The 23,304-nt window shown below is 41.0% G+C and overlaps 4 protein-coding genes across 5 annotated transcripts in view; 2 read left to right on the plus strand and 2 right to left on the minus strand.

Moving 5' to 3' along the window:
* Positions 1-3,035, minus strand: part of LOC123513103 (protein mothers against dpp-like) — a 30,208-nt gene extending 27,173 nt beyond the window's left edge. Inside the window, exon 1 of the mRNA XM_045269977.1 lies at positions 2,370-3,035. The gene's annotated coding sequence lies outside the window, so the exon portion shown is untranslated. The remainder of the gene's footprint in view (positions 1-2,369) is intronic.
* A 6,228-nt stretch (positions 3,036-9,263) lies between these two features.
* LOC123514551 lies at positions 9,264-11,859 on the plus strand. Of its 2 annotated transcripts, none has more exons than XM_045272493.1 (3): positions 9,264-9,714; positions 10,739-10,928; positions 11,678-11,859. In XM_045272493.1, exons 1-3 carry the CDS (start codon positions 9,405-9,407, stop codon positions 11,724-11,726), a joined length of 549 nt encoding a protein of 182 aa, XP_045128428.1. In that variant the 5' UTR covers positions 9,264-9,404; the 3' UTR covers positions 11,727-11,859. The 2 variants fall into 2 exon arrangements, with proteins under 2 accessions (XP_045128428.1, XP_045128432.1); XM_045272497.1 differs by having other exon boundaries at positions 11,681-11,859.
* Positions 11,860-13,626: 1,767 nt separating this feature from the next.
* LOC123514546 (transmembrane reductase CYB561D2-like) lies at positions 13,627-18,182 on the minus strand. Its single transcript, XM_045272478.1, has 3 exons — positions 17,868-18,182; positions 17,144-17,297; positions 13,627-15,883 (listed from the first exon to the last, which is right to left on the minus strand). Exons 2-3 carry the CDS (start codon positions 17,264-17,266, stop codon positions 15,377-15,379), a joined length of 630 nt encoding a protein of 209 aa, XP_045128413.1. The 5' UTR covers positions 17,267-17,297; positions 17,868-18,182; the 3' UTR covers positions 13,627-15,376.
* Positions 18,183-19,042: 860 nt separating this feature from the next.
* On the plus strand, positions 19,043-22,751 carry LOC123514160 (dephospho-CoA kinase-like). Its single transcript, XM_045271812.1, has 6 exons — positions 19,043-19,238; positions 20,591-20,793; positions 21,176-21,247; positions 21,501-21,632; positions 21,894-21,981; positions 22,186-22,751. Exons 2-6 carry the CDS (start codon positions 20,682-20,684, stop codon positions 22,469-22,471), a joined length of 690 nt encoding a protein of 229 aa, XP_045127747.1. The 5' UTR covers positions 19,043-19,238; positions 20,591-20,681; the 3' UTR covers positions 22,472-22,751.
* Positions 22,752-23,304: the final 553 nt, after the last annotated feature.

The raw sequence follows: 23,304 nt of genomic DNA on the forward strand, positions 1-23,304 counted from the left end.
GTGATTAGAGCGTTCATAAAATAATCTCTCTCTCTCTCTCTCTCTCTCTCTCTCTCTCTCTCTCTCACACACACACACACACACACAAACACGTGGACACAAGTTTCAGCTTGTTGAACAGAGAGAGAGAGAGAGAGAGAGAGAGAGAGAGAGAGAGAGAGAGAGAGAGAGAGAGAGAGAGAGAGAGAGAGAGAGAGATGAACCAGTTAAGACAAGAATGTTTACGCCACCACCACCACCACCACAACAACGACAACAACAACAACTTCCACCACCACTACTACTACTATCACTACTACCACCACTACTACTACTACTACTACTACTACTACTACTACTACTACTACTACTACTACTACTACTACTACTACTACTACTACTACTACTACCACTACTACTACTACTACTACTATTACTACTGCTACTGCTGCTACTACTACTACTACTACTACTACTACTACTACTACTACTACCACCACTACTACTACTACTACCACCACCACCACCACCACCACTACTACTACTACTACTACTATTACCACCACCACCACTATCACCACTACTACTACTACTACTACTACCACCACCACTAATACTACTACTGATGCGTCACTAAAAAATATTACACCATTTCCGACCTGAGAGAGAGAGAGAGAGAGAGAGAGAGAGAGAGAGAGAGAGAGAGAGAGAGAGAGAGAGAGAGAGAGAGAGAGATTGAACAGAAACATTCTTATCTAAGTAGTAGTAGTAGTAGTAGTAGTAGTAGTAGTAGTAGTAGTAGTAGTAGTAAAAAGAATAAAACAACAACAACAACAACAAGAGAGCGGCAATGAGGAAGACGACAAGATAGGAGGAGGAGGAGGAGGAGGAGGAGGAGGAGGAGGAGGAGGAGGAGGGGGAGGAGGAGGAGAGGTGTTGATAAATAAAGTGAGAGGGAGTTACCCACAATGCACCTGGCGTGAATGCTCCACTGAGAGAGAGAGAGAGAGAGAGAGAGAGAGAGAGAGAGAGAGAGAGAGAGAGAGAGAGAGAGAGAGAGAGAGAGAGAGAGAGAGTGACTCATTTGCGTTCTGACTCACGGGTTACGATTCTGACGCTGAGAGAGAGAGAGAGAGAGAGAGAGAGAGAGAGAGAGAGAGAGAGAGAGAGAGAGAGAGAGAGAGAGAGAGAAGAGATAGCTGGGAAAAGAGGGAGAGAGAACCAGATGTCACCCAGAGAGAGAGAGAGAGAGAGAGAGAGAGAGAGAGAGAGAGAGAGAGAGAGAATGAGAATATGGAGAAAGAAAGAAGAGAAGGCGGGCGAGAGAAGAAGGATGAAGGAGAGGATTAAAAGAGGAGGAGGAGGAGGAGGAAGAGGAGGAGGAGGAGGAGGAGGAGGAGGAGGAGGAAACACTCACTTAGGAATCTTAAACTATAAACTGGTCTTTCCTTCTATTGATCAATGTGAGAGAGAGAGAGAGAGAGAGAGAGAGAGAGAGAGAGAGAGAGAGAGAGAGAGAGAGAGAGAGAGAGATACAATAGTGAATTAATTAACAAAAAAAACAGAAAAAGAAAAAAGAAGAGCAAAAACAACTAGAACAACAATTTATTTGTACACACACACACACACACACACACACACACACGTTAAATATGTGTGTGTGTGTGTGTGTGTGTGTGTGTGTGTGTGTGTGAGAGAGAGAGAGAGAGAGAGAGAGAGAGAGAGAGAGAGAGAGAGAGAGAGAGAGAGAGAGAGAGAGAGAGAGAGACTAAATTAACTAGCAATTGTGTGTATTTCTTTCTTACTAACTTTGAGAGAGAGAGAGAGAGAGAGAGAGAGAGAGAGAGAGAGAGAGAGAGAGAGAGAGAGAACGAAAAAAAATATAGAAAACAAAAACAACAATAACTAAAGATACCAAAAATAATCTCTTCCTCTTCTTCCTCCTCCTCCTCCTCCTCTTCTTCCTCTTCAATGAAAGTCAAGGCAGTCCACATTCCACCTAATATCTAGCAAAGGACCCCCTCCCCCTCCTCTTCCCCTCCTCCTCCTCCTCCTCCTCTCGTAGGGAAGACACGTGGAGCGCAGAAGAGAACAGTGGGGTATGAACAGAGGAAATTGGAGATAAGGAGGAGGAGGAGGAAGAGGAGGAGGAGGAGGAGGAGGAGAAATGTGTGATTAAGGAAGGAAATGGAAGATAGGAGGAGGATTAGGAGGAGGAGGAGGAGGAGGAGGACAAGACGAAGATGAAGAAGAAGAAGAAGAAGAAGAGGAGGAGGAGGAGGAGGAGGAGGAAGAGGAGAGAAAACACACACACACACACACACACAGAGAGAGAGAGAGAGAGAGAGAAACACGTGCACACACACACACACACACACACACACACTTACAGAGATGGTGGCAGCAGAAGGTGGTCCTCTGTGGCACTACAGCCTTCACGCACGCACGCACGCACGCACACTATTACGTACACACACGCACACACACACGAACGCACGCAATTTTCACTGTGCGTTCGTCGTGTATGTGTAAGGACTCACGTACACACACACACATATGTACGCACACAGTTAGATCTACATATGTGTGTGTGTGTGTGTGTGTGTGTGTGTGTGTGTGTGTTAATTTGGCGTTTAAATATCCACCAAATTTCTCAGATCCACTATTTCATCCACATTTTTCCACTTTTCTTCCACTAAACTCCACTTTCTCACCACAATGTCTCCAATTTTTTTTCCACCACAATAATATAAAAACAACAAACAAATAAACAAAAACAGCGAATTTAAAACGCCACGAAAAAAAAATAATTTAAAGGGAGTGAAATTTAAAACCCGCCAAATTCACTCTTCACAGTTTAACCAGAGGGGGGGAGGGTAAGGGCGCCTCTCCCACTTGCCGAGGTCACAAGGTCACGAGGTCACTCCACTGGCACGCCCGCACACCCGCACGCCCACTAATACACTGACATTTGCGTTCAGGACAACCACGCCTACACGGAGCTCAGGCGGCATATACCCTCCCCCTCTGATAGTTCGAGTCACACTGAGGATTCGACTGGCCACTTGCCCTCCCTTACCCAGAACCCTCCGCCTGTGTAACTAGTGCCGGGTTCTTTTCTATTTTATCTAGTTATAATTTAATTTCCTATTTTATTTGGTCTTTTTGTTTTATTTTGGGTTATTTATTTTTTTCTATTCATTTTTCTTGGTTATTTTTTGTGTGTAACTACTAGTGTGATATCTTTTCTCTATTATGTCTATAGTTAGTTATTATTGCTTTCATCTTCTTTATTTCAACTGTTTATCAAGTTTTTGGTATCTTTTATTTTTTTGTTATATTTTTTGGCTTATTTTTGTGTGTAACTACTAGTGTGAGATTTTTTTTCTTTATTTTATCTATAGTTAATTATTATTGCTTTTATCTTCTTATTTTAACTGTTTGTATCTTTTTATTGTATCCACTATTTTTCTTATTCATTTTTCGTGCTTAATTTTGTGTCTCATGTTTATTATTTTTTTTTTTTTGCATATATTTTACTTTTATTATTATTACTTCACCTTATTCTATTTTTTGTCATTTTTATTTTTTTCTTATTTATTTTTCCTTACTATTGTGTCTTTTGCCTTCTTTTTGTTTCTTTACCTACGTTCATATTACTTTTAGCATTTTCTCATCTTATTCCTATTTCATTCAACCTTATTCCTTCATATTCCACCTTATTCCACCCTTTCCACTTTATTCCATCTTATTCCACCTTATTCCATCATATTACACCTTATTCCACCTTATTTAATCTTATTCCACCTTATTTCATCTTATTCCACTTTATTCCATCTTATCTTATCTTATTCCTCCCTATTCCACCTTATTCCACCTCCTTATAGTTTTACCTTCAATATCATCTCGTATTTCTATTTTTTGCATTCAATTCAGGCCATACATTTACTTCAAGCATTAATTACGTCAAGTTAACACAATTTCCCCGTTTCTTCTATTATATTCAGTCTTCCCACTCTGCTAATAACTCAATAAAGATCTAGAGAAGGAGATAAATTAATAATAACACACATAATTGGATAAATGAGGGGTAAATGAGGCAGTTAACCATTAAATAAGAAAATAAACGTAGATATTTTGGCGCCATTTTCGTATGAAAGTCTTAAAAGTTCTTCCCACTCTTCCAGTAACTCAATAAAGATCTAAAGAAGGAGATAAATCAATAATAAGACACATAGTTGGATAAGTGAGGGATAAATAAAGCCGTTAATCATTAAATAAGAAAATATATAAACGTCGATATTTTGCCGCCATTTCCTGAAGTGTTCCTGGCAGTATCTCAAATTGGCTTTAAAAATTCTTCCTACTCTGCTAATACCTTAACAAATATCTAAAGAAGGAGTTAAATCAATAATAACACACATAATTGGATAAATGAGGCCGTTAATAATTAAATAAGGATATAAACGTATATTTTGGGGCGCCATTTTCGTATAAAACTCTGACAAACGTTCCTAGTCTTATCTCAAAATGGCTTTAGAAAGTTCTTCCTACTCTGCTAATAACTCAATAAAGATCTAAAGAAAGAGATAAATTAATAATAAATCAGGCTGTTAATAATTAGATAAGTAAATAAACGTAGATTTTTTTACGCCATTTCCGTAAAAAGCTTGACACACATTCCTGTATCAAAATGGCTTCAAAAAAATAAATGATAATGATAAATAAAGACAAGACTTAAATGAATATAAATATGATAAAATATTAAAATGAATAAATAATGATGATAATTGATATTTGATTTGATAAGTTTATTGTTGAAAAAAAGTACAACCAAGGAGATGGGAGGAGCCTGCCACCCATCCCCCACACAAATGTTCATGGAAAACTAATGTATTGCAGTACAAAAATAAATAACCCTAAGTATATTTACATTATTTACAAAGGTGGAACAAAAAGTGTGAAATCCTTGAGGATGGCAGGGATGATGTCATTGTTGAAGAACCAGCTTATCATTGGTGGCAGGTCCCAGTTCCCCTGTGGGCGGAAATGCACCAGCAAGGGACACTCCATGACATAGTGGGCAAGTGTGTGCCCTGCAGGACTGTGACACAGCTTACAGGGCACAGCAGCAGCCCCACTGACCTCCCAATAGTACCTGTAACCCAGCCTGAGACGCATAGCAACAAGGTCATGGGCGGCACTCTTCCTGCCATAGGTGACACTGCTGGTGTGGGAGACATGTACATAATGGACTGAACTGGGACTGCCTTTCCCATAACAAGTGTCAAGGTTATGAGCAATGGTGCTGCAAACATGACGTTTAAGCTGACCCTTGATGTTATTATAAGTGTGTTCAACAGGACAGTCAGCAATGTCCTCAGTAAGGAGTGACGGGCAAGAACATCAGCTTTTTCATTATGGGAAATGCCAACATGAGAAGGCACCCAGGTGAAACATACTCTGAGATTATCTCTCCAAGAGATCAATGACACCAAGACACTTGTTGATGAGATCACAATCAACAGGGGAAGGAGACAACAATGAATATAAGGCACCCTGACTATCAACAAAAAGAGTAAACATCTTTCCCCAAAGGAAGGACAATTTGTAAACCTTCTAGCATGGCATATAGTTCTGCCCTTGTAGAGGACAGGTTGTCAGGAAGCCTCTTGGACACCTCAGTGTCAGTGTATTCAGAGGGAGAGGTGTAGTTGTGGATGAACAGGCCACATCCAGATTTGCTGCCATGCACTGAACCATCACAGTAAACATGTACAGCCTGCACCCTTGAGTAGTTAGACAATTTATGCATAAAAAGATCTTTAAGTTCATGTGGGAACCAGTTATATTTAGGAGCAGCAAGTTTTTCTATATCTACACGACTTTGTGAGGTCTCCAAGAGGTGGTAACAACATTGAGGTAGGAGTCAATGACATCAAATTTGGTTAGTGATGTTAAAAGCTGTCTCAAGTAAGAGTTAGCAGGGGCCCTGGGGTTAGCATGAAGGTGGGCAAGGGAATGCAAGGGTTGGCTGGCACCATTACATGCCATCCGACACAGTGCACGGCAGGTGATTTCCTGTATTCGACAAACAATGGTGGGGAGGTCCAATTCTGCTCGGAGAACTTCAAGCTTTGCAGTCTTGGGGCAGCCTAAGATTACTCTCATGCTCTCATTCTGAATGTACTCAAGGGGTTTCAGCTGTGTTGGACTATACCAAAACAAGACTGGAGCAGCATAGTCTATTAAAGCCCTGATAACAGAAATGTAGAACATCCTAAGCACTGGGATACCCACACCATAGCCCCTGTGAGCTAGCACTCGTAGGGGAGCAAGCCGTAACAAACATTGATTGCGAACATAGGTAATACAGTGAGAATCCTTAGTAAAACCGAGTTGAGCTCCCAAGTATTTATAGCACTGCACACGACTGATTTTTATGGAATTTATGCTTGGTGGTCTGCAAACTCTGGGAGTTGCTTGAAATTTAGTTTTAGTTTCATTGATGACAAGGCCCATGTCAGTACACAGGGACTCAAGATGGCTTAAGGCCGAGGTAAGGGTCCGAGGAGCATTACACTGTAGCAAGATGTCGTCAGCATAGACAATTACCTCTGTGCCCTGGGGAAAAGGATATCTGGCAATTTTATCCATAAGTATATTGAAAAGCATGGGGCTGAGTACACCCCCCTGCGGTGTACCCAGGTCAAAATTCCTTCAGCAGAGACTGCCCCCTGGAGCCACACCTTTGCCTTCCTGTCACACAAATAATCCCAAATCCACCCCAATAACTTTCCTTTAACACCCTTCAACATGAGTTCCTCAAGAATGACATCCCTGTTGGCCTTGTCAAAGGCACCCTTGAGATCAATAAAGGCACGACAGTTAACATTGGCATTACTGAGGCACTTAATAAAACAATCACTGGTAGAGCGGCCCTTCATAAAACCATGCAAGTTTTGCGACAGAAGATCCCCCACTTTATAAAGTAACCGTCTTAATATGACTCTCTCTATCATCTTACAAAGACAACTAGTTAAAGAAATAGGCCTGAAAGAACCATCACCCTTTGGAATAGGAATGATAACAGCAGTTTTCCATGAGGGAGGCAGACATCCTGAGGCATAAGACATGTTAAAAAAGATCTAATATAGGATTTTCTGGCAAAACTAGCAATGTATTAAGTATATCATATGTAAGGCCATCCTGACCAGGTGCTGTGGACTGGCCCTGCTTGACTGCACAAAGGAGTTCATCATGAGTAATTGGTTCACAAGTATCATCAAGTAAAGAAACATTACACTGCAGGCTGGCCTGTCTGTGAGGTCTGTGGCGAGCAAGGGCATCTCTGTGGGAGGCAGGGAGCCTAGCCAATGCCAAGTATTCAGTAAGTCCTGTGCTGTACTGGCAGGGTCAGGGACAGTGGCAGCTTTCCTACCTTTACCCCGGATGCGGTTGACATGGGACTAGAGCGCAGTTAGTGTTCTGGTTGAATGAACCTTAGCTAAAAAGGCACCCCAATACTTCTGACGCATCTGATGACGATGCTCAGTCAAGTGACGCGCCACAGCAACCATAACCTCTTGAGCATCACTGTCCAAGGAGTCCTGTTGCCAACGGGCCTGGTAAGCTGCTAAATTCTGCTGACAGGTGATGAGGAGTGGGTCTCTAGCAAAAGTAGGAGGGGGACTGGCAGGTGCCTGGGTAGGCATCCTACCACAAGTGACAAACTCTACAATTGTAGAAAGCAAATCCTGATACAAAGAGTCATCATCAGTAAAGGTACGTTTGGCTACAGCATACCAATTCTTGACGCACAAAACAAGTTGGGGCAAGCGTGCTGTTGGGACTTTGAGCCGAGGCCGCTGTAAGTAAGGAGCAGTGTTAAGGAGAAAAGTGGTTTCCAGAGCAAAATGATCACTGAGGAGGCATGTGAGGAGATGAGTTTCAGCAGAAGGCAAAGGAAATTGATAAAGGCTACATAATCTAGCCTGCCACCCTGAACATGTGTGGGAACACTATCACCAGTCAGCATAACATTGTCAGCAGAATCAAGAAAAGCTTTCCACCGCGCACCATTCACATTTGTCGTCTGGTAACTCCCAAGGTCCCTGTGCCGGGCATTAATATCCCCATTATAATAGATTTTTCTTCCAGTACACATTCTGGGAGGTGAGCAACATGAAAGCCACCGGCATGTACATACAGATTAGCTATCAGGATGGCTTCACCCTGAGTATGTAAACACATAATAATGAATTCTATGCCATTACTTACACCTTTGTCCCTAAGCGTGACGGGAAGTCCGTGCTTAGCATAGACTGCCAGGCCTCTGCTACTGCCATCAGCACAGGAGAGAACATAAGACACATAACCCCGCAGTGCTGGCACCTCAGGACCAACCTCCTGCAGTGCAACAATATCAGGCTTATTGGATATAACATAAGAGTGGAAATCAGGGAAACGAGTGCGTAAACCATTAATGTTCCAAGTTAAGGTACAAAAGGCTTACAGTCCATGTTGAGGGCAGGATGCAGCAGTGATGGTGTCCAAGCGCTGCATCATGAGAGACACTTGTTGCCCCAGACTTTGCACCGACTCACCACAGTATTAAAGGCACCCTGGTCCATAGTCCCAGGAGCAAGGGTGTTCTGGAGTGGGTGGTGGAGCCAGATGTTGCAGACACCACTGGGGCACAGTCCATAGCAGTTACCTTGTCAGCGGCCGATGTTTCCTTAGGAGTAGAGAGGGGACCTTTCCTGTCAGTACCCTCAGCAGGAGGAGACGTGGCATGCTCAGGGGAATGGGAGGGCCCATGCTTATTGCTCTGTTTATTGAGGCTTTTAAACAACAGCAATAAACAAAAAAAAACTCATATATTACATTTATTTACATTCATTTAATCACCTGTAAGTCTTTATTTAATTATAATGGCCTCGCTTTCAGTCCCCAGCAAGGTCATCTGCTGCTGCTGCACTCGACAGTGAGGAACCTGCCCTCATGATGGAAGAACGGGAAATGACCATTCCCTCTTCAGGTGAGGAGGTTGCTCCACGTAGGATTCGTCTGCGGTTCCCAGGTGACTGTCCCCTTACTACTACGGCACGGAAGTATGAGTGGTACATGGGCCTCCTTCGTCAACACCCTGACGCTTCACCGTTGTTCAAGTAAGGTAGGAATGCCCCCTACATCACCCTTATAGACGCGCCAATGTCTGCCAAGCTGACGAGTGACGGTTTTAACGGGGTTAGTCTGGACACTTTTGAGAGGCAGTCGCGTGTTGTCATTATTCATGATGTGCCCACATATGTGAATGTCAACCTGCTAGAGGAACCTGAGGCTTTCTCTGGCTGAAGAGGCGGACTGTAGGCGGGGCCTCTCGTCCACAGCTTCTCGGGGCAGTGCGTGGTGTGATACCACAGATGGTGAGGTTCACAGGAGTGTATGGCCAGAAACGTGTCACTGCTTACGCTCCAGAACCTGACCTGTGTCGCCGCTGCAGCCGGTGGGGGCACAAGGCATGGAGGTGCAGGGCAGCCCATCCTCGCTGTCGCTACTGTGCTGCCTCTCACGACTCTGATGTGTGCTTCCAGAAAATATCGCAGAGCCTTAAGTTCCCTCCCAAGTGCTGCAACTGTCTGGGCTCCCATAATGCCCAGTCTGGTCACTGCCCCTACAAGCCACGTTCACCTGGGGCCACGCATGGGCAGCCCTCTGTTGGTGAAGCAACTGGTGAGTGAGTGGTGACCAGTCAGCCCAGCGGACCATCTTCAAGCCTGCACCACCCCCAGTGGGGAATGCTTGGGGTCGCGCTGCTACTGCCTTATACTTAGGGTTATTTATTTTTGTACTGCAGTACATTAGTTTTCTATGAACATTTGTTTGGGGGATGGGTGGCAGGCTCCTCCCATCTCCTTAGTTGTACTTTTTTTTCAACAATAAACTTATCAAATATCAAATCTGTTGGTAAGGAGAAACAGACACAAAAACAACAACAAAAAATAATCATACATTTTTACACCTTTTCCACACTTCATAACACAAATAAATAATAAAAAAGAGACAAATAAGACACGGAAACAGAAATAAACTTGAAATATGATAGGAAAAATAGAAAGCAATAAAATATAAAACAAAAATAAGAAATAAAGACAAAAAAACAAAGCAAAAATATTTAATCATACATTTCTACAATTTAAACACTAAAAAAACGCAAAAATAAAAATAAATAAATAGATAAATAATGTGAATTAGTGAACCCGTACAAAATGGCGAATACTTGGCGCTTGTGATAACAAAAAACTTCTAAAATTTTATCATTTTTTATATTTTTGTGTGTTTGGGGCCGCTTAAGCGATGCCCAAGCGGTCATGTCCCTTCGAGGAGAGCTGTGCCCCTCAACCCAAGGTGCAGGTGTGCCAGGAAGGGGCCAGGTGGCACTGCAACAGGAGAGAAGTTTATAGTAAGAGAGAGAGAGAGTTTAATTTCATGTGATTTTTCTTTTCTTTTTTTTTTTGTGTCTGTTTTGTCTTCTTCTTCTTCCCTCTGGTCTTCCTCTTCCATCTTCATTCCTCCTCCTCCTCTTGTACCTTCAATCCTCTTCCTCCACCTCCTCTTCATTTCCTCTTCGTCCTTCACCTCCTCCATAAATATCAATACATGTATAAGATTAAATAAGCCATTTTTTTTCCCTCCTCCTCCTCTTCCTCTTCCTCCTCCTCCTCCTCCTCCTCCTCCTCCTCCTCCTCCTCCACAGACCGCACCCTGAGCCTCCTCTTCTCCGGCGCCAAAAATCTACCCAATGGAAATGCAACAGAGACAATGGAGACTACCACCACCACCACCACTACCTCCTCCTCCTCCTCCTCCTCCTCCTCCTCTCCACACCTCCAGCAGCTCCTCCTCACCCCCCATGGCACACTGGCACGCCCTCCATGGATGCACAGGTAAGGAGGGGGGGTAGTCGTACACCTTCAAACACAGTAATAACCACCTCAAACACACCCCAAACACACACTCCAAACATACCCAAAACACATCTCAAACACATCAAAACACATTAAACACACACTTACACACCATAAAACACACACAAAGCATCCCAACACACTCAAACACACCCAAACACACACCGAAAACACACCATAAAATGCCCAAACACATCAAAAACACACCCAAACATTCCAAAACATCAAAACACACTAAAAACATCCCAAACACATTCCAAACACACTAATAGCTTCTCAAACACACCCCAAGCATACCCTAAATACATCAAAACACACCTAAACACATCAAAAACACTCCCAAACACCCCAAAACACATCTTAAAACACCCTAAACACACCAAAAACACTCCCAAACACCATAAAACACCCCAACACACCAAAAACACTCCCAAACACCCCAAAACAGACCATAAAACACCCTTAACACACCGCAACACACTAAACACACTCCCAAAACACATCTTAAAACACCCCAACACACCAAAAACACTCTCAAACACACCAAAAACACTCCCAAACACACCAGAGCACACTAACAACACTTGCAAACACACCAAAACACTCCCAAACACACCAAAACACTCCCAAAATATCCCCAAACACACTAACACAACAAAACACACCCAAAACACACCCAAACACACCCAAACACTCACCACACCCCTCCTCTCTCCCTCCGTCTTCAGCAGGCCAGCACAAGTGAGGTGTGTCGGCCAGTGGGGTGTGTGGGTGTGAGTGCGTGTGTTGGGTGTCGTCGGGTGTCGTCTGAGCCATGGGGATCGTGCCATTACTGCGAGTGTAAGCTGTGCGATGTGTGTCAGCGGTTGTGTCACTTCTGCGGGGGAAGCTTCTGCCCTAAGTGTTCCCTTCATGTGTAAGTATTGGGGAGTGGTGAGGATAGCATGGGTTAGGGTAGGGGAGGTTAAGCTAGGTTAGGTTAAATAAGGTTAGGTTAGGAAAGATTAGGTTAGGATGAATTAGATAAAGGTTATGTTAGGATGAATTAGATAAGGTTAGGAAAGATTAGGTTAGAATAGATTAGATAAAGGTTAGGAAGATTAGGTTAGGATAGGTTAGATAAGGTTAGGTTAGGAAAGATTAGATTAGGATAGGTTAGGTTAGATTAGATTAAGTTAGGGTTGGTTAGGTTAGGTTAAGGGAAGATTAGGTTAGGTTAGGATAGATTAGATTAGGTTAGATTAGGTTAGGTTAGATTGGATTAGGTTAGGTTAGTTTGGGTTACGGCCACAAAACTTTCTCTATTTTCTCTCTCACTCGCTCTAATCTCTCGCGCATTGTCTCATTTTATAGGAGAATGTCACCCTCTTTCTCTCCATAGTAGCAGTACTAAGGCTGGTTAGGTTAAGGCAGTGTTTTATTTATTTATTTTTTTTCTATCTCTGTTTTCCCTTTCTTTCTCTTTCTCTTTTTTTCCTTTTTTCCATCTCTGTTTTCCTTTCTTTTTTCTTTCTCTTTTCTTTTTCTTTCTTTTTTTTGAGGTATTGGGGTGGTTTGGTTAGGTTAGTGGTTTGTGGATTTATTTATTTTTTTACTCTCTCTCTCTCTCTCTCTCTCTCATAATCCAGGGAGTTACTAAAAGGATAAAAATTCTGAACTCTTAACACGCATCACTCTCACTCACTCACACACACACACACACACACACACACACACACACACACACACACACACACACACACACACACACACACACTCTTACTCTCTCTCTCTCTCTCTCTCCACAGTTACCTCCAGGAAGAGAGAGTGGTGTGCCTGAGTTGCTGTTAAGGTGTTGCGTTGTGTTGGCCCAAAAAGTGTTTCTATTTTGTACTGTTTGTGTCACTTTTGCTAAATAAATAAAGAGAATATTTCCGTAATTGTTTGTTTTTATTGATCTTGTTTTATTCTATTTCGTTTGTTTTGTCAGTGAATGAAGAGAGTGTTTTTGTAATCTTTCCTTTCATTTGTTAATTTTCTTCTTTTTTTTCTATTTCTTTTTTTTATTTCTCTATTTAATTATTTTTTTTTATTTTTTTTTTGTTTAATGAAAATGAATGTTTCTGTAACCATTCATTTCATTTCTTGTTACTTTCATTTATTTAGTTATTATTTCTCTTCTTTTTTTACTTTGCTAATGAGAGAGAGAGAGAGAGAGAGAGAGAGAGAGAGTGCAAAAAAATATGAATGTCTTGAAGAGAAACATACTTAAAAATGCCAATAAATGAATAAATCGACTATATAACATAACATTTTGAGTTTGAGAGCAGCTGCAACACACACAAACACACACTGACTCATTCTTGCTGCTGTGACATGCCTGGAACACAACTTAGAGAGATGCAACACACACTGACTCATTCTTGGTGTTGTGACATGCCTGCAACACAATTTTGAGAGATGCAACACACACAAACACACACTGACTCATTCTTGGTGTTGTGGCATGCCTGGAACACAATTTACAGAGATGCAACACAAACACACATTAGCTCATTCTTGGTGTTGTGGCATGCCTGGAACACAATTTTGAGAGATGCAACACACACAAACACTCACTGACTCATTCCTGCTGCTGTGACATGCCTGGAACACAACTCAGATGCAACACACTTAATATGAAAGAAACACACTTAAGAACAATTGTTTAGCACTTTACTCATCTTGCTATTATGAAAACTTAGGAAACAAATGAATTAATATGACAAACACACTTGGAAATGTTGTTTATCACTGTCAGAGCAAACAAATTAGATAAGGCACTTAATTAATATGAAAAACAAATTAGATACAAGACACTTAATATGAAAAACACACTTGGAAATATTGTTTATCACTGTCAAAGCAAACAAATTATATAGCAAAACATATTTAATATAACAAACACACTTGGAAATGTTGTTTATCACTGTCAGAGTAAACAAAAAAGCTTAGACAAAACATCATTTTAATTGTAACCAAAAAATTCATTGGAAAAAAAAAGAAAAGAAAAAAAATCATAAGGAATAGATTGAGGTGTTGTAGTGTGCTTTGTGGTGGTGTGCTGTGTCACCTGCCTCGGGAATGACCAATTAGTAACACATCTTAACCACAAACTCAGGTAACCCACACAAAACCTAGAAAAAAAAGATATCAAAACACTCAATATGAAAAACTGTCTTAAGATTGTTGTTTATCACTGTGAGAACAAACAAGTTAGACAAAGCACTTAATTAATATGAAACCCTGTCTAAATAAATGTTGTTTATCACCGTAGGAGCAAACAACTTCAACAAAAGACCTAACTAATATGAAAAACACACTTAAGAAATGTTTTTATCATTGTAACATCAAACAACTTCAAGAAAAGACCTAACTAATATGAAAAACTGTCAAGAAATGTTGTTTATCACTGTGAGAGCAAACAACTTCAACAAAACACTTAACTAAAATGACAAACACACTTAAGAAATGTTGTTTGTCTTGTTTATCCCCCCAAGAACATCAGCACCACACAAAACAACGCATTCTGCTACTTTTTCCCATTAGACAACGGAATGCATTGTTACTATTGCCATCATTGCACACTAAATATAAGAAAAACAGTATTTGATCCTTTTAACAATAGAAAAATATAGTCTTGATATAATTAGACAAAGAAATGCATTATTATTGTTATTATTATTACATCCCCAGTATAAAAGACAGTAGTTTCTGATCCTTATATGCTTTTAACACTACAAAAATAGCATCTTTATATAATTAGACAAAGGAATGCATCCTAGAGGTCTCCAAGCGCACGGGTTCGAATCCTGTCCACAGTCTGAGTGTAGGTTGGGCTTCCTCACTCAGGGCAACGGTTTCCTAGCGGGTGGGCTTTAAGATAGGAGGTACCCTAAAAAGTATCCCCTTTAGCCCATAAATTCCCGTGAAAAGCCCACATGGTATAAAAAAAAAAAAAAAGAATGCATTATTATCACTATTATTATTACATCCTTAGTATAAAAGACAGTAGTTTCTGATCCTTTTATGCTTTTAACACTACAAAAATGGAGTCATTATATAATTAGAGAAATTAATGCATTGTTATTGTGATTATTAGAAAACAGGAATGCATTATTATCATTATTATTACTATTATTATTATTATTATTATTATGTCCTAAATATAAAAGACAATAGTTTCTGATCCCATTAACACTAGAAAAATAGTCTTTATACTTATATTACTAGCACTTCTACTGCTGCCACACTAGAGAAAAATGAAATGACTAACTGGCAAAGGAAGGAACATGTTGGCTTTAGAGAGAAGTGACATCTGATTGACTGACTGACTGACTGATTGACTGGCCATTTCCCTACATACCTTAAGAAAAACAACAACAACAACAACAATGACAACAGCACCACTACTTCCACACATACCTGGTGACATGTCTCTTGCACACCACACACAGAAGCACCACATGTAGACTCACCACACCCCACACACACCACACACCAAAATCACCCAACTTTTCCGCACCACCCTGGAACCAGTCACTCCAGCACGACACACACACACACACCATCCCTAAACAAAAACACAGCGACCCGGAGAGCGAATGACCTGACCTTATTGACCTTAAAGACACAAATTTCTCAACGACCTTTGGATATTTCGCAACAACCCCAATGGTGACCTGACCCCACAGTAAAATAGAGGTTGCCAGCCCCAATAACCCATGCCACGAGGTCAGGTGAGGTTTATTCTTGCTTTCTTTGGTGTAGTATATCGCAGCATACCCCAGGCCATGTGCTGCCGCCGCTGCTGCTAATAGTGCCCAGTGTGCAGTGATCTTGGTGCTGTGAGGACGCCCTGATGCTAAACTGTGCCTGGTGAAGATTGACACAGCCTCCGACATCAACCCTGTGAACTGTGGGGCTCTCTTAGTGGTTAGGTTAGGTGGGACTGGGTTTGGTTGGGTTAGGTTAGGTTAGGGTTGGATAGTTTGGGTTAGGGTTAAGTTGGGTCAGATGAGGTTAGGATTAAGTTAAGTTAAATTGGGTTAGTTTGGGTTGGGTTGGGTTAGGTTAGGGTTGGGTAGGTTGGGTTAGATGAGGATAGATTAGGTTAAGTTAAATTGCATTGGGTTGGGTTAGGTTATTACAATGCTAATTTCCACACAGAAACTGCAGTTGGGATATCAGTCAGACAGTTTTGACAGTGCAATACAAGCTGAAAACAAGACTTAATTAATCTTCTATAGTTAGACAGCATTGGAAGTGTTAGACTGTTAGTAAAATAAATAATAATATGAATATATATATATATATATATATATATATATATATATATATATATATATATATATATATATATATATATATATATATATATATATATATATATATATATATATATATATATATATATATATATATATATATATATATATATATATATATATATATATAACATAATTTTTCTAGTGTCAAAAGCATCAGATACTATTGTCTTCTATATCAACAATGCAATAATGTCAAAAACAACAATACAACACACACACACACACACACACACACACGGCCCGGTAGCTCAGTGGTTAGAGCGCTGGCTTCACAAGCCAGATGACCGGGGTTCGATTCCCCGGCCGGGTGGAGATACTTGTAGCCCCTGTTCACCTAGCAGTGAGTAGGTACGGGATGTAAATTGAGGAGTTGTGACCTTGTTGTCCCGGTGTGTGGTGTGTGCCTGGTCTCAGACCTATCCCAAGATCGGAAATAATGAGCTCTGAGCTCGTTCTGTAGGGTAACGTCTGGCTGTCTCGTCAGAGACTGCACCAGATCAAACAGTGAAACACACACACACACAGCCAGGGACACGAGGAAAGGTTTCAATGAGTTTCTAGTTAATAATGAAAGTGATGATGTAAAAGAACAACAACAGCAACATGCACAACATAAAATAATCTATAAACTCTTAATTCCTCATGAAATTTCAATGAGTTTCAGATAAAAAAAAAATGAAAAACAAGAACAACAGCAGCAACACACAACACAAAATAATCTATAACATCTAAATCCAACACAAAGTTTCAATGAATTTCTTGTTAGAAAAAAAAAAAAAAAAAAAAGAACAGCCACACACACACACACACACACAGTAACACTCACAGCACCACAGCAACACTCACAGCCAGGGACATGAGGAAGGGATGCCAGGAGAAGAGAGAAGATCCAGGGCGTGCCAAGTAGGTGATGAATACAAGGAAGATACACACACCCACCCTCACCGCCGCTGCCGCCGCTGCTGCCATGACGCCCTGCCCTCCCGCTGCCTCTTTACCACTGGGGGTAGATGTTAGGTTAAGTTAGGTTAGGGTAGGTTAGGTTAAGTGGGGTTAGGGTGGGTTAGGTTAAGTTAGGTTAGGTTGGGTTGGGTTAGGTTAAGTTAGGTTAAGTTGGGTTGGGTTAGGTTAGGTTAGGTTAGGTTTGGTTTGGTTTGGTTGGGTTAGGTTAAGTTAGGTTGGGTTAAGTTTGGTTAGGTTGAATTGGGTTGGGTTAGGTTATGTTAAAGTCAGGTTAGGTTAGTTATGTTAAAGTTAGGTTAGGTTAGGTTAGGTTAGGTTAGGTTAGCGTGTGTGAGTTCTATATTAAGTCTGCTTTAATCTCCATAACAGCATGACACATTTTCACATTCCTTCAGGTGACTATTTGGTGATTCTATACAGCTTCAGGAACTTATGTGACAAATAACTCGCTAAAAAACAAACTTAATGTGCTAAAAACAAACTAGAAATGTTGTTTATTAGTCTTGAAAATATCTTTGTAAACATCACCTTTATAACTTCCATCTTAAAAATAAAAAATATAAACAATTTCACCAAACGAGAGAGAGAGAGAGAGAGAGACACTAACCTGCAATCAGTTATAGTCGTGTTGGAATCCAGTTTTTCTTCAATCTTTCATTAAATAACTGAACAAACTTTCCCAACACGCCGGATTCCTTTCACAAATTCTTATCTTATCTTTTGCTTTTGTTATCTTTGCTTTTAATCTTCCTCTTCCTTCTTTCCTCCTTTTTCTTCGTCCTCCGCTCTCTCTCTCCCTCCCTTCATTTAATTTTTCGCGTTTCTCCTTCTCTCCTTCATTATTTCCCTTCTCTCATTCCTCTTTATTCATCATTTGTCTATCTATGTCATTTTTAAGTCTATTTCCTAATCCAAAGCCACCATAGGGGAAAATAAAGCCATGTCATAAAGTCAGCTGGGTTTGTTTATGTTGCGTCATTGTTATATTGGCTAATTGAAGGAAGGAATGAAAAAGTTTGTATTTATATGAAAACACGAGGAAAATAAGGAAAATCAAGAAAACAAGGAGAAAGATGAGGAAATAAAGCAGGGGCGATATATTACATGAAGGAAGAAGGGGAAAAGAGCTAGACATAGTAAACGGGGAAAAAGCCACAAATTATGATGTTTTAAGGAAAAGCATAATATTGAAAGAAGGGAGAAAAGGTTATATTGACAGGAAAACGCAGGAAAATCAAGGAAATTAAGGAGAAAATGGAGAAATAAACCTTGACAATATATTACAGGAAGAAAGAAGGGAAAAAAGAGACAATTAGGAAAAAAAGTTTATATTGGCAGGAAAAACACTAAATGGACAAAGAAGAGGGAAATACATGGAAATAAGAAGAATTGTGGAGATATAAAATAAAACAATATATTACGGGAAGGAAGAAGGAAAAAGAAATAACCCCAACACCCTGAACCCCCAATGAAAATCAGGAAAAAAAACACACAAATAACACCCAGTTTAATGAATTACAAAATAAAAAATAATGAAGACAAAATAAAACGATAAGAATTGGAAAAGCACAAAATATATAATAAACAATAAACCCACGGTATAAAATCAAAATAAATAACCCCAAACTTTAATCCCAATGAAAATCAGTAATACAACAAAAAAACATCCATCTTAAAACAATTCCAGAACAAAAAATAAGAAAAGCAAAAATAATACATAAAACCAGGAAAAAACACAAAATAAATAATAAAATCACCGTTGGAAAGAGAGAAACCGTACAGCACTATAGACACTCCCAGCTGATTTCTAGGAAAGAGAGAGGGTAGGAGACAATCTTTCCTGGACAAGAGGATGCTATACAACTAGACGGTGGAAAATACGAGAAAAAAGGCGGAAAATATATAAATTAGCCATAAACACACGTGAAAGCCTTACCAAGTGCTTTATTTTGGGTTAATTTGCAAAAAAAAATTAATTGTGAGTGAAACGATTTTTTTTTTCTATTTGAGTGATTTTTGGCATGTTACGAGTGCATATGTGTTCCTTTTCTGTTTTTTATAGAAGAATTAAACTCTGGAACTAATATTTTATCCACATGTTTGCCTGTTTTGCTAGTGAACACCGGTATAACTTTCTATCTATCTATCATCTTTATAATCTATTAACTAGTATTTTATCTATCCATCTGTCTGTTTGATCTAATTTATTTACCTATACGTATTTTTACCTGTCTTTTAATCAACACTTGTATAACTTTCTGTCTGTCAACCTTTCTAATCCATTAACCTCAAAATTAATGGCAGGAACGAGTACTTTATCTACCTTTCTATCTATTTTGTCAACTTATCTACCTATTTTTACCTGTCTTATAACGAATGTAGGTATGACTTTCTATCTATCTGTCTATCAATGTTTTTTAACCCATTAACTTAAGAATTAATGGCAGAAATGGGCATTTTATATATCTGTTTATCTATTAATTAATCAATAGGCTCAATTAACTATCTAGGTATTCGTCAGCCCATTAATCTATTACCACCTTTAGCCCATTAACCAACAAAACACCCATTAAAACAGCTATACAACCCATTAGTGGACATTTTGATCTTTCCATTTACCTGTTAATCAACACGTAGACTAGACAATCTATCTATGTATCACCCCATTAACCCATTACCACTTCCAACCCATTAACCAACAAAACACCCACTAAAACAAATGAATAACCCATTAAATTTCAATCCACACATTCAAATTAACTTTCTGTATATTTTCTCCCCATTAGCTCTGCCAAAAGACCTCTCCCAGTCTCTCCCAGTCTCTCTCAGTCTTCTCCCAGTCTTTTCTAGCCGCTCCCAGCCTCTCTCAGTTTCTCTCAACCTCTCCTAGTCTCTCCCGGTCTCTCCCAGCCTCTTCCTGCCTCTCCCAAACCTCTCTGTCTCTCCCAAGCCTCTCTAGCTTTTTTCAGTCTTCTCCCAACCTCTCCCAGTCTTTCTCAGCCTGTCCCAGTCTCTTCCAGTCTCTCCCAGTCTCTTCCAGCCTCTCCCAGCCTCTTCCTGCCTCTCTCAGTCTCTCCCAGCCTTCTCCCAGTTTCTCCTGTTCTCCCAGCCTCTTTCTGCCTCTCCCAGTCTCTCCCAGCCTCTCCCAGCCCCTCTCAGCCTTCTCCCAGCCTCTCTCAGCCTTCTCCCAGCTTCTCCTATCCTTTCCCAGCCCTAATCTTACCACAGGGGAGTACAGGGAGCCACAGGGGAGGGCACAATATTCCTGGTGGTTCAGACAGAGTGAAATAAATAGATGTAACTTATTATTTTACAATCTCTCCTCACCAGCTGTACCCGAGACCTCTCCCAGCCCTCTCCCAGCGTCTCCCAAGCTTCTCTCAGCCCCAGTCTTGCCACAGGGGATTACAGAGGGGCTACAATGTTCCTGGTGGGGCTGACAGGGGGTATAGCCTCCGGGAAGACCACGGTTAGCGACATGATGAGGGAAATGGGAGTGCCTGTAGTGGATGCCGACCTTATTGCTAGACAAGGTAAGGGGGGAGAGAGAGAGAGAGAGAGAGAGAGAGAGAGAGAGAGTGAGGGGAATGTGTGTGTGTGTTTGTGTGTTTTTGTGTGTGTTTGTGAAGGATAGTTGATGGTGGTTGTGGTGGTGGTAGAAGTAGTAGTAGTAGTAGTAGTAGTGGTGGTGTTGGTGGTGGTGGTGGTGGTGGTGGTAGTGGTAATAATAATAATAATAATAACAATGACTAAGTATTAATTGAAGCGTAAGGAAAGAAATGATTTAAGACCACAAGTTATACAGTGAAGGAATAAGTACTAACTGGTAACCTCTCTCTCTCTCTCTCTCTCTCTCTCTCTCTCTCTCTCTCTCTCTCTCTCTCTCTCTCTCTCTCTCTCTCTCTGTCTGTGCAGTGGTGGAGCCCGGCAAGAGAGCGTGGAGCAAGATAAAGGCGGCGTTTGGTGACGAGGTGTTCCACGAGTCAGGTGTGTTGCCTTGTCTTGCTGACGTGAAGGAAAGGGAGACAAACACTGAATCACACACACACACACACACACACACACACACACACACACACACACACACACACACACACACACACACACACACACATTTAAGCCTCCCTGCCATCCACCCTATGTATTTTTCAGCATGTGTGTACCGTAATTCAAATAAACTGTATATTACTACTATTATTTACACACACACTATCACCTCTCCCTCTCTCTGTGTGTGCAGGTGAGGTGAACAGGGAGCGGCTGGGGCAGGTGGTGTTTGCGGACATGGAGAAGCGAAGAATCATCAACAAGATCACACACCCGGAGATATACAGGGAGATACAGTGGCAGGTCATCCACTACTTATGTAAAGGTGTGTGTGTGTGTGTGTGTGTAACTTATCAATGTTTTTCTGTGCTTTTTATGCTTTACGAGTTTAATTATCAATGTTTTTTTTTCTGTCTGTCTGTGTGTGGATTTCTAAGTGTGTGCATTTGTTGGTTGAAAATTATGTTTGTAGGGAGCTGTGGTGTGTGGTTATCTGTGTGTGTGTGTGTGTGTGTGTGTGTGTGTGTGTGTGTGTGTGTGTGTGTGTGTGTGTGTGTGTGTAATGGTTGTGTGTGTATCATTTCAGGGGAGCAGTTTGTGGTGCTGGACCTTCCGTTGCTGTATGAGAGTAACAAATGCACCAACTACCTCTTCAAAACTATCGTGGTCACTTGGTAAGACTGACCAGTTTGTTGTGTTTCTCTCTCTCTCTCTCTCTCTCTCTCTCTCTCTCTCTCTCTCTCTCTCCAGTCAACAACTTCTCTCTTTCCCTCCTTCCTTCCCTCCATCCACCAATCACATCCCCCCCAATCTAACCCAACCCAACCTAACCTAACCTAACCTAACCTAACCTAACCTAATTTTACCCCCCCCCCCAGTGAGGACGAGCTACAGTTGGAGCGTCTGGTGTCCCGTAACAGCTACACAGAGAAGGAGGCCATAGCAAGAATTGAAGCCCAGATGCCACTCGAGAGGAAATGCAAGATGGCCGACTTTGTGATCGAGAACTCCGGCAGCAAGCAAAGCACCAGGAAGCAAGTAGAGGACATCGTGAAATACTTGAGGTCTTCCCGGCACCATCTGTACCTGAGGGGGGTCTGGGGAGGCGGTCTGGTGGTGGTGGTGGCGGTGGTGGTGGGGTTGTTCATTTATTTCTATTTGTGACTTTGATTTGTTTTTTTGATTTATTTTTTGATTTTCTTGTTTAATTTTTTTTTGTGTGTTTTGGTTCATTTCCGTCTTTAATTGTTTTGGTTGTGTTTTCGTTCATTTTTTACTGTTTCTATTCTTTATTTATTTTTTTTAATGTTTTAGTGTACTCTTGTTGTTTGTGGCTCAGAATGGTGTTGGTGTAATGGTGTTGCTTCTCATGTTGTTGCTGTTGTTGTTTTATCACGTACAGTGCAATGCTTTGGAAGAATTTTAGTATACAGATTAGTTATGTCACTTTCTTGTTTCTGTAAATAACACAAACTGATTTTTTGGGTTGTAATTGTGACTTAAGACTGTGACTGTCAATCATTCTGAAATCAGTACACACACAACTTCTTTTTTTAGAAGTTCAGCATTTTCTATTTTTATCAGTTATTTAGTCTCCTTTGCTTTTCATTGTAATTGTGACTTGAGATTGTGAAGTAACAGGGCCACTCATAAATCAATACACACACACACACACACACACACACAGTGGTTAAAGCGCTGGCTTCACAAGCCAGAGGACCGGGGTTTGATTCCCCGGCTGGGTGGAGATATTTGGGTGAGTCTCCTTTGATGTGTAGGTGGTGTTCACCTAGCAGTGAGTAGGTACGGGATGTAAATCGAGGAGTTGTGACCTTGTTGTCCCGGTGTGTGGTGTGTGCCTGGTCTCAGGCCTAGCCCAAGATCGGAAATAATGAGCTCTGAGCTCGTTCCGTAGGATAACGTCTGGCTGTCTCCTCAGAGACTGCACCAGATCAAACACTGAAACCCACACACTTACAGACAGACACACACACATA

This window comes from Portunus trituberculatus, chromosome 5 (assembly GCF_017591435.1).
Source record: "Portunus trituberculatus isolate SZX2019 chromosome 5, ASM1759143v1, whole genome shotgun sequence".
NCBI classification, from domain to species: domain Eukaryota; kingdom Metazoa; phylum Arthropoda; class Malacostraca; order Decapoda; family Portunidae; genus Portunus; species Portunus trituberculatus.

Coding starts and splice junctions, on each gene's coding strand:
- LOC123514551 (XM_045272493.1), top strand. CDS start 9,405: ATGGTGAGGTTCACAGGAGTGTATGGCCAGAAACGTGTCACTGCTTAC. Junction 9,715..10,738: donor CTCTGTTGGTGAAGCAACTG/GTGAGTGAGTGG, acceptor CCTCCTCCACAG/ACCGCACCCTGAGCCTCCTC. Junction 10,929..11,677: donor CGCCCTCCATGGATGCACAG/GTAAGGAGGGGG, acceptor CTCCGTCTTCAG/CAGGCCAGCACAAGTGAGGT.
- LOC123514160 (XM_045271812.1), top strand. CDS start 20,682: ATGTTCCTGGTGGGGCTGACAGGGGGTATAGCCTCCGGGAAGACCACG. Junction 20,794..21,175: donor CGACCTTATTGCTAGACAAG/GTAAGGGGGGAG, acceptor CTGTCTGTGCAG/TGGTGGAGCCCGGCAAGAGA. Junction 21,248..21,500: donor CGAGGTGTTCCACGAGTCAG/GTGTGTTGCCTT, acceptor CTGTGTGTGCAG/GTGAGGTGAACAGGGAGCGG.
- LOC123514546 (XM_045272478.1), bottom strand. CDS start 17,266: ATGGCAGCAGCGGCGGCAGCGGCGGTGAGGGTGGGTGTGTGTATCTTC. Junction 15,884..17,143: donor CCTTCCTCATGTCCCTGGCT/GTGAGTGTTGCT, acceptor AGAGCCCCACAG/TTCACAGGGTTGATGTCGGA.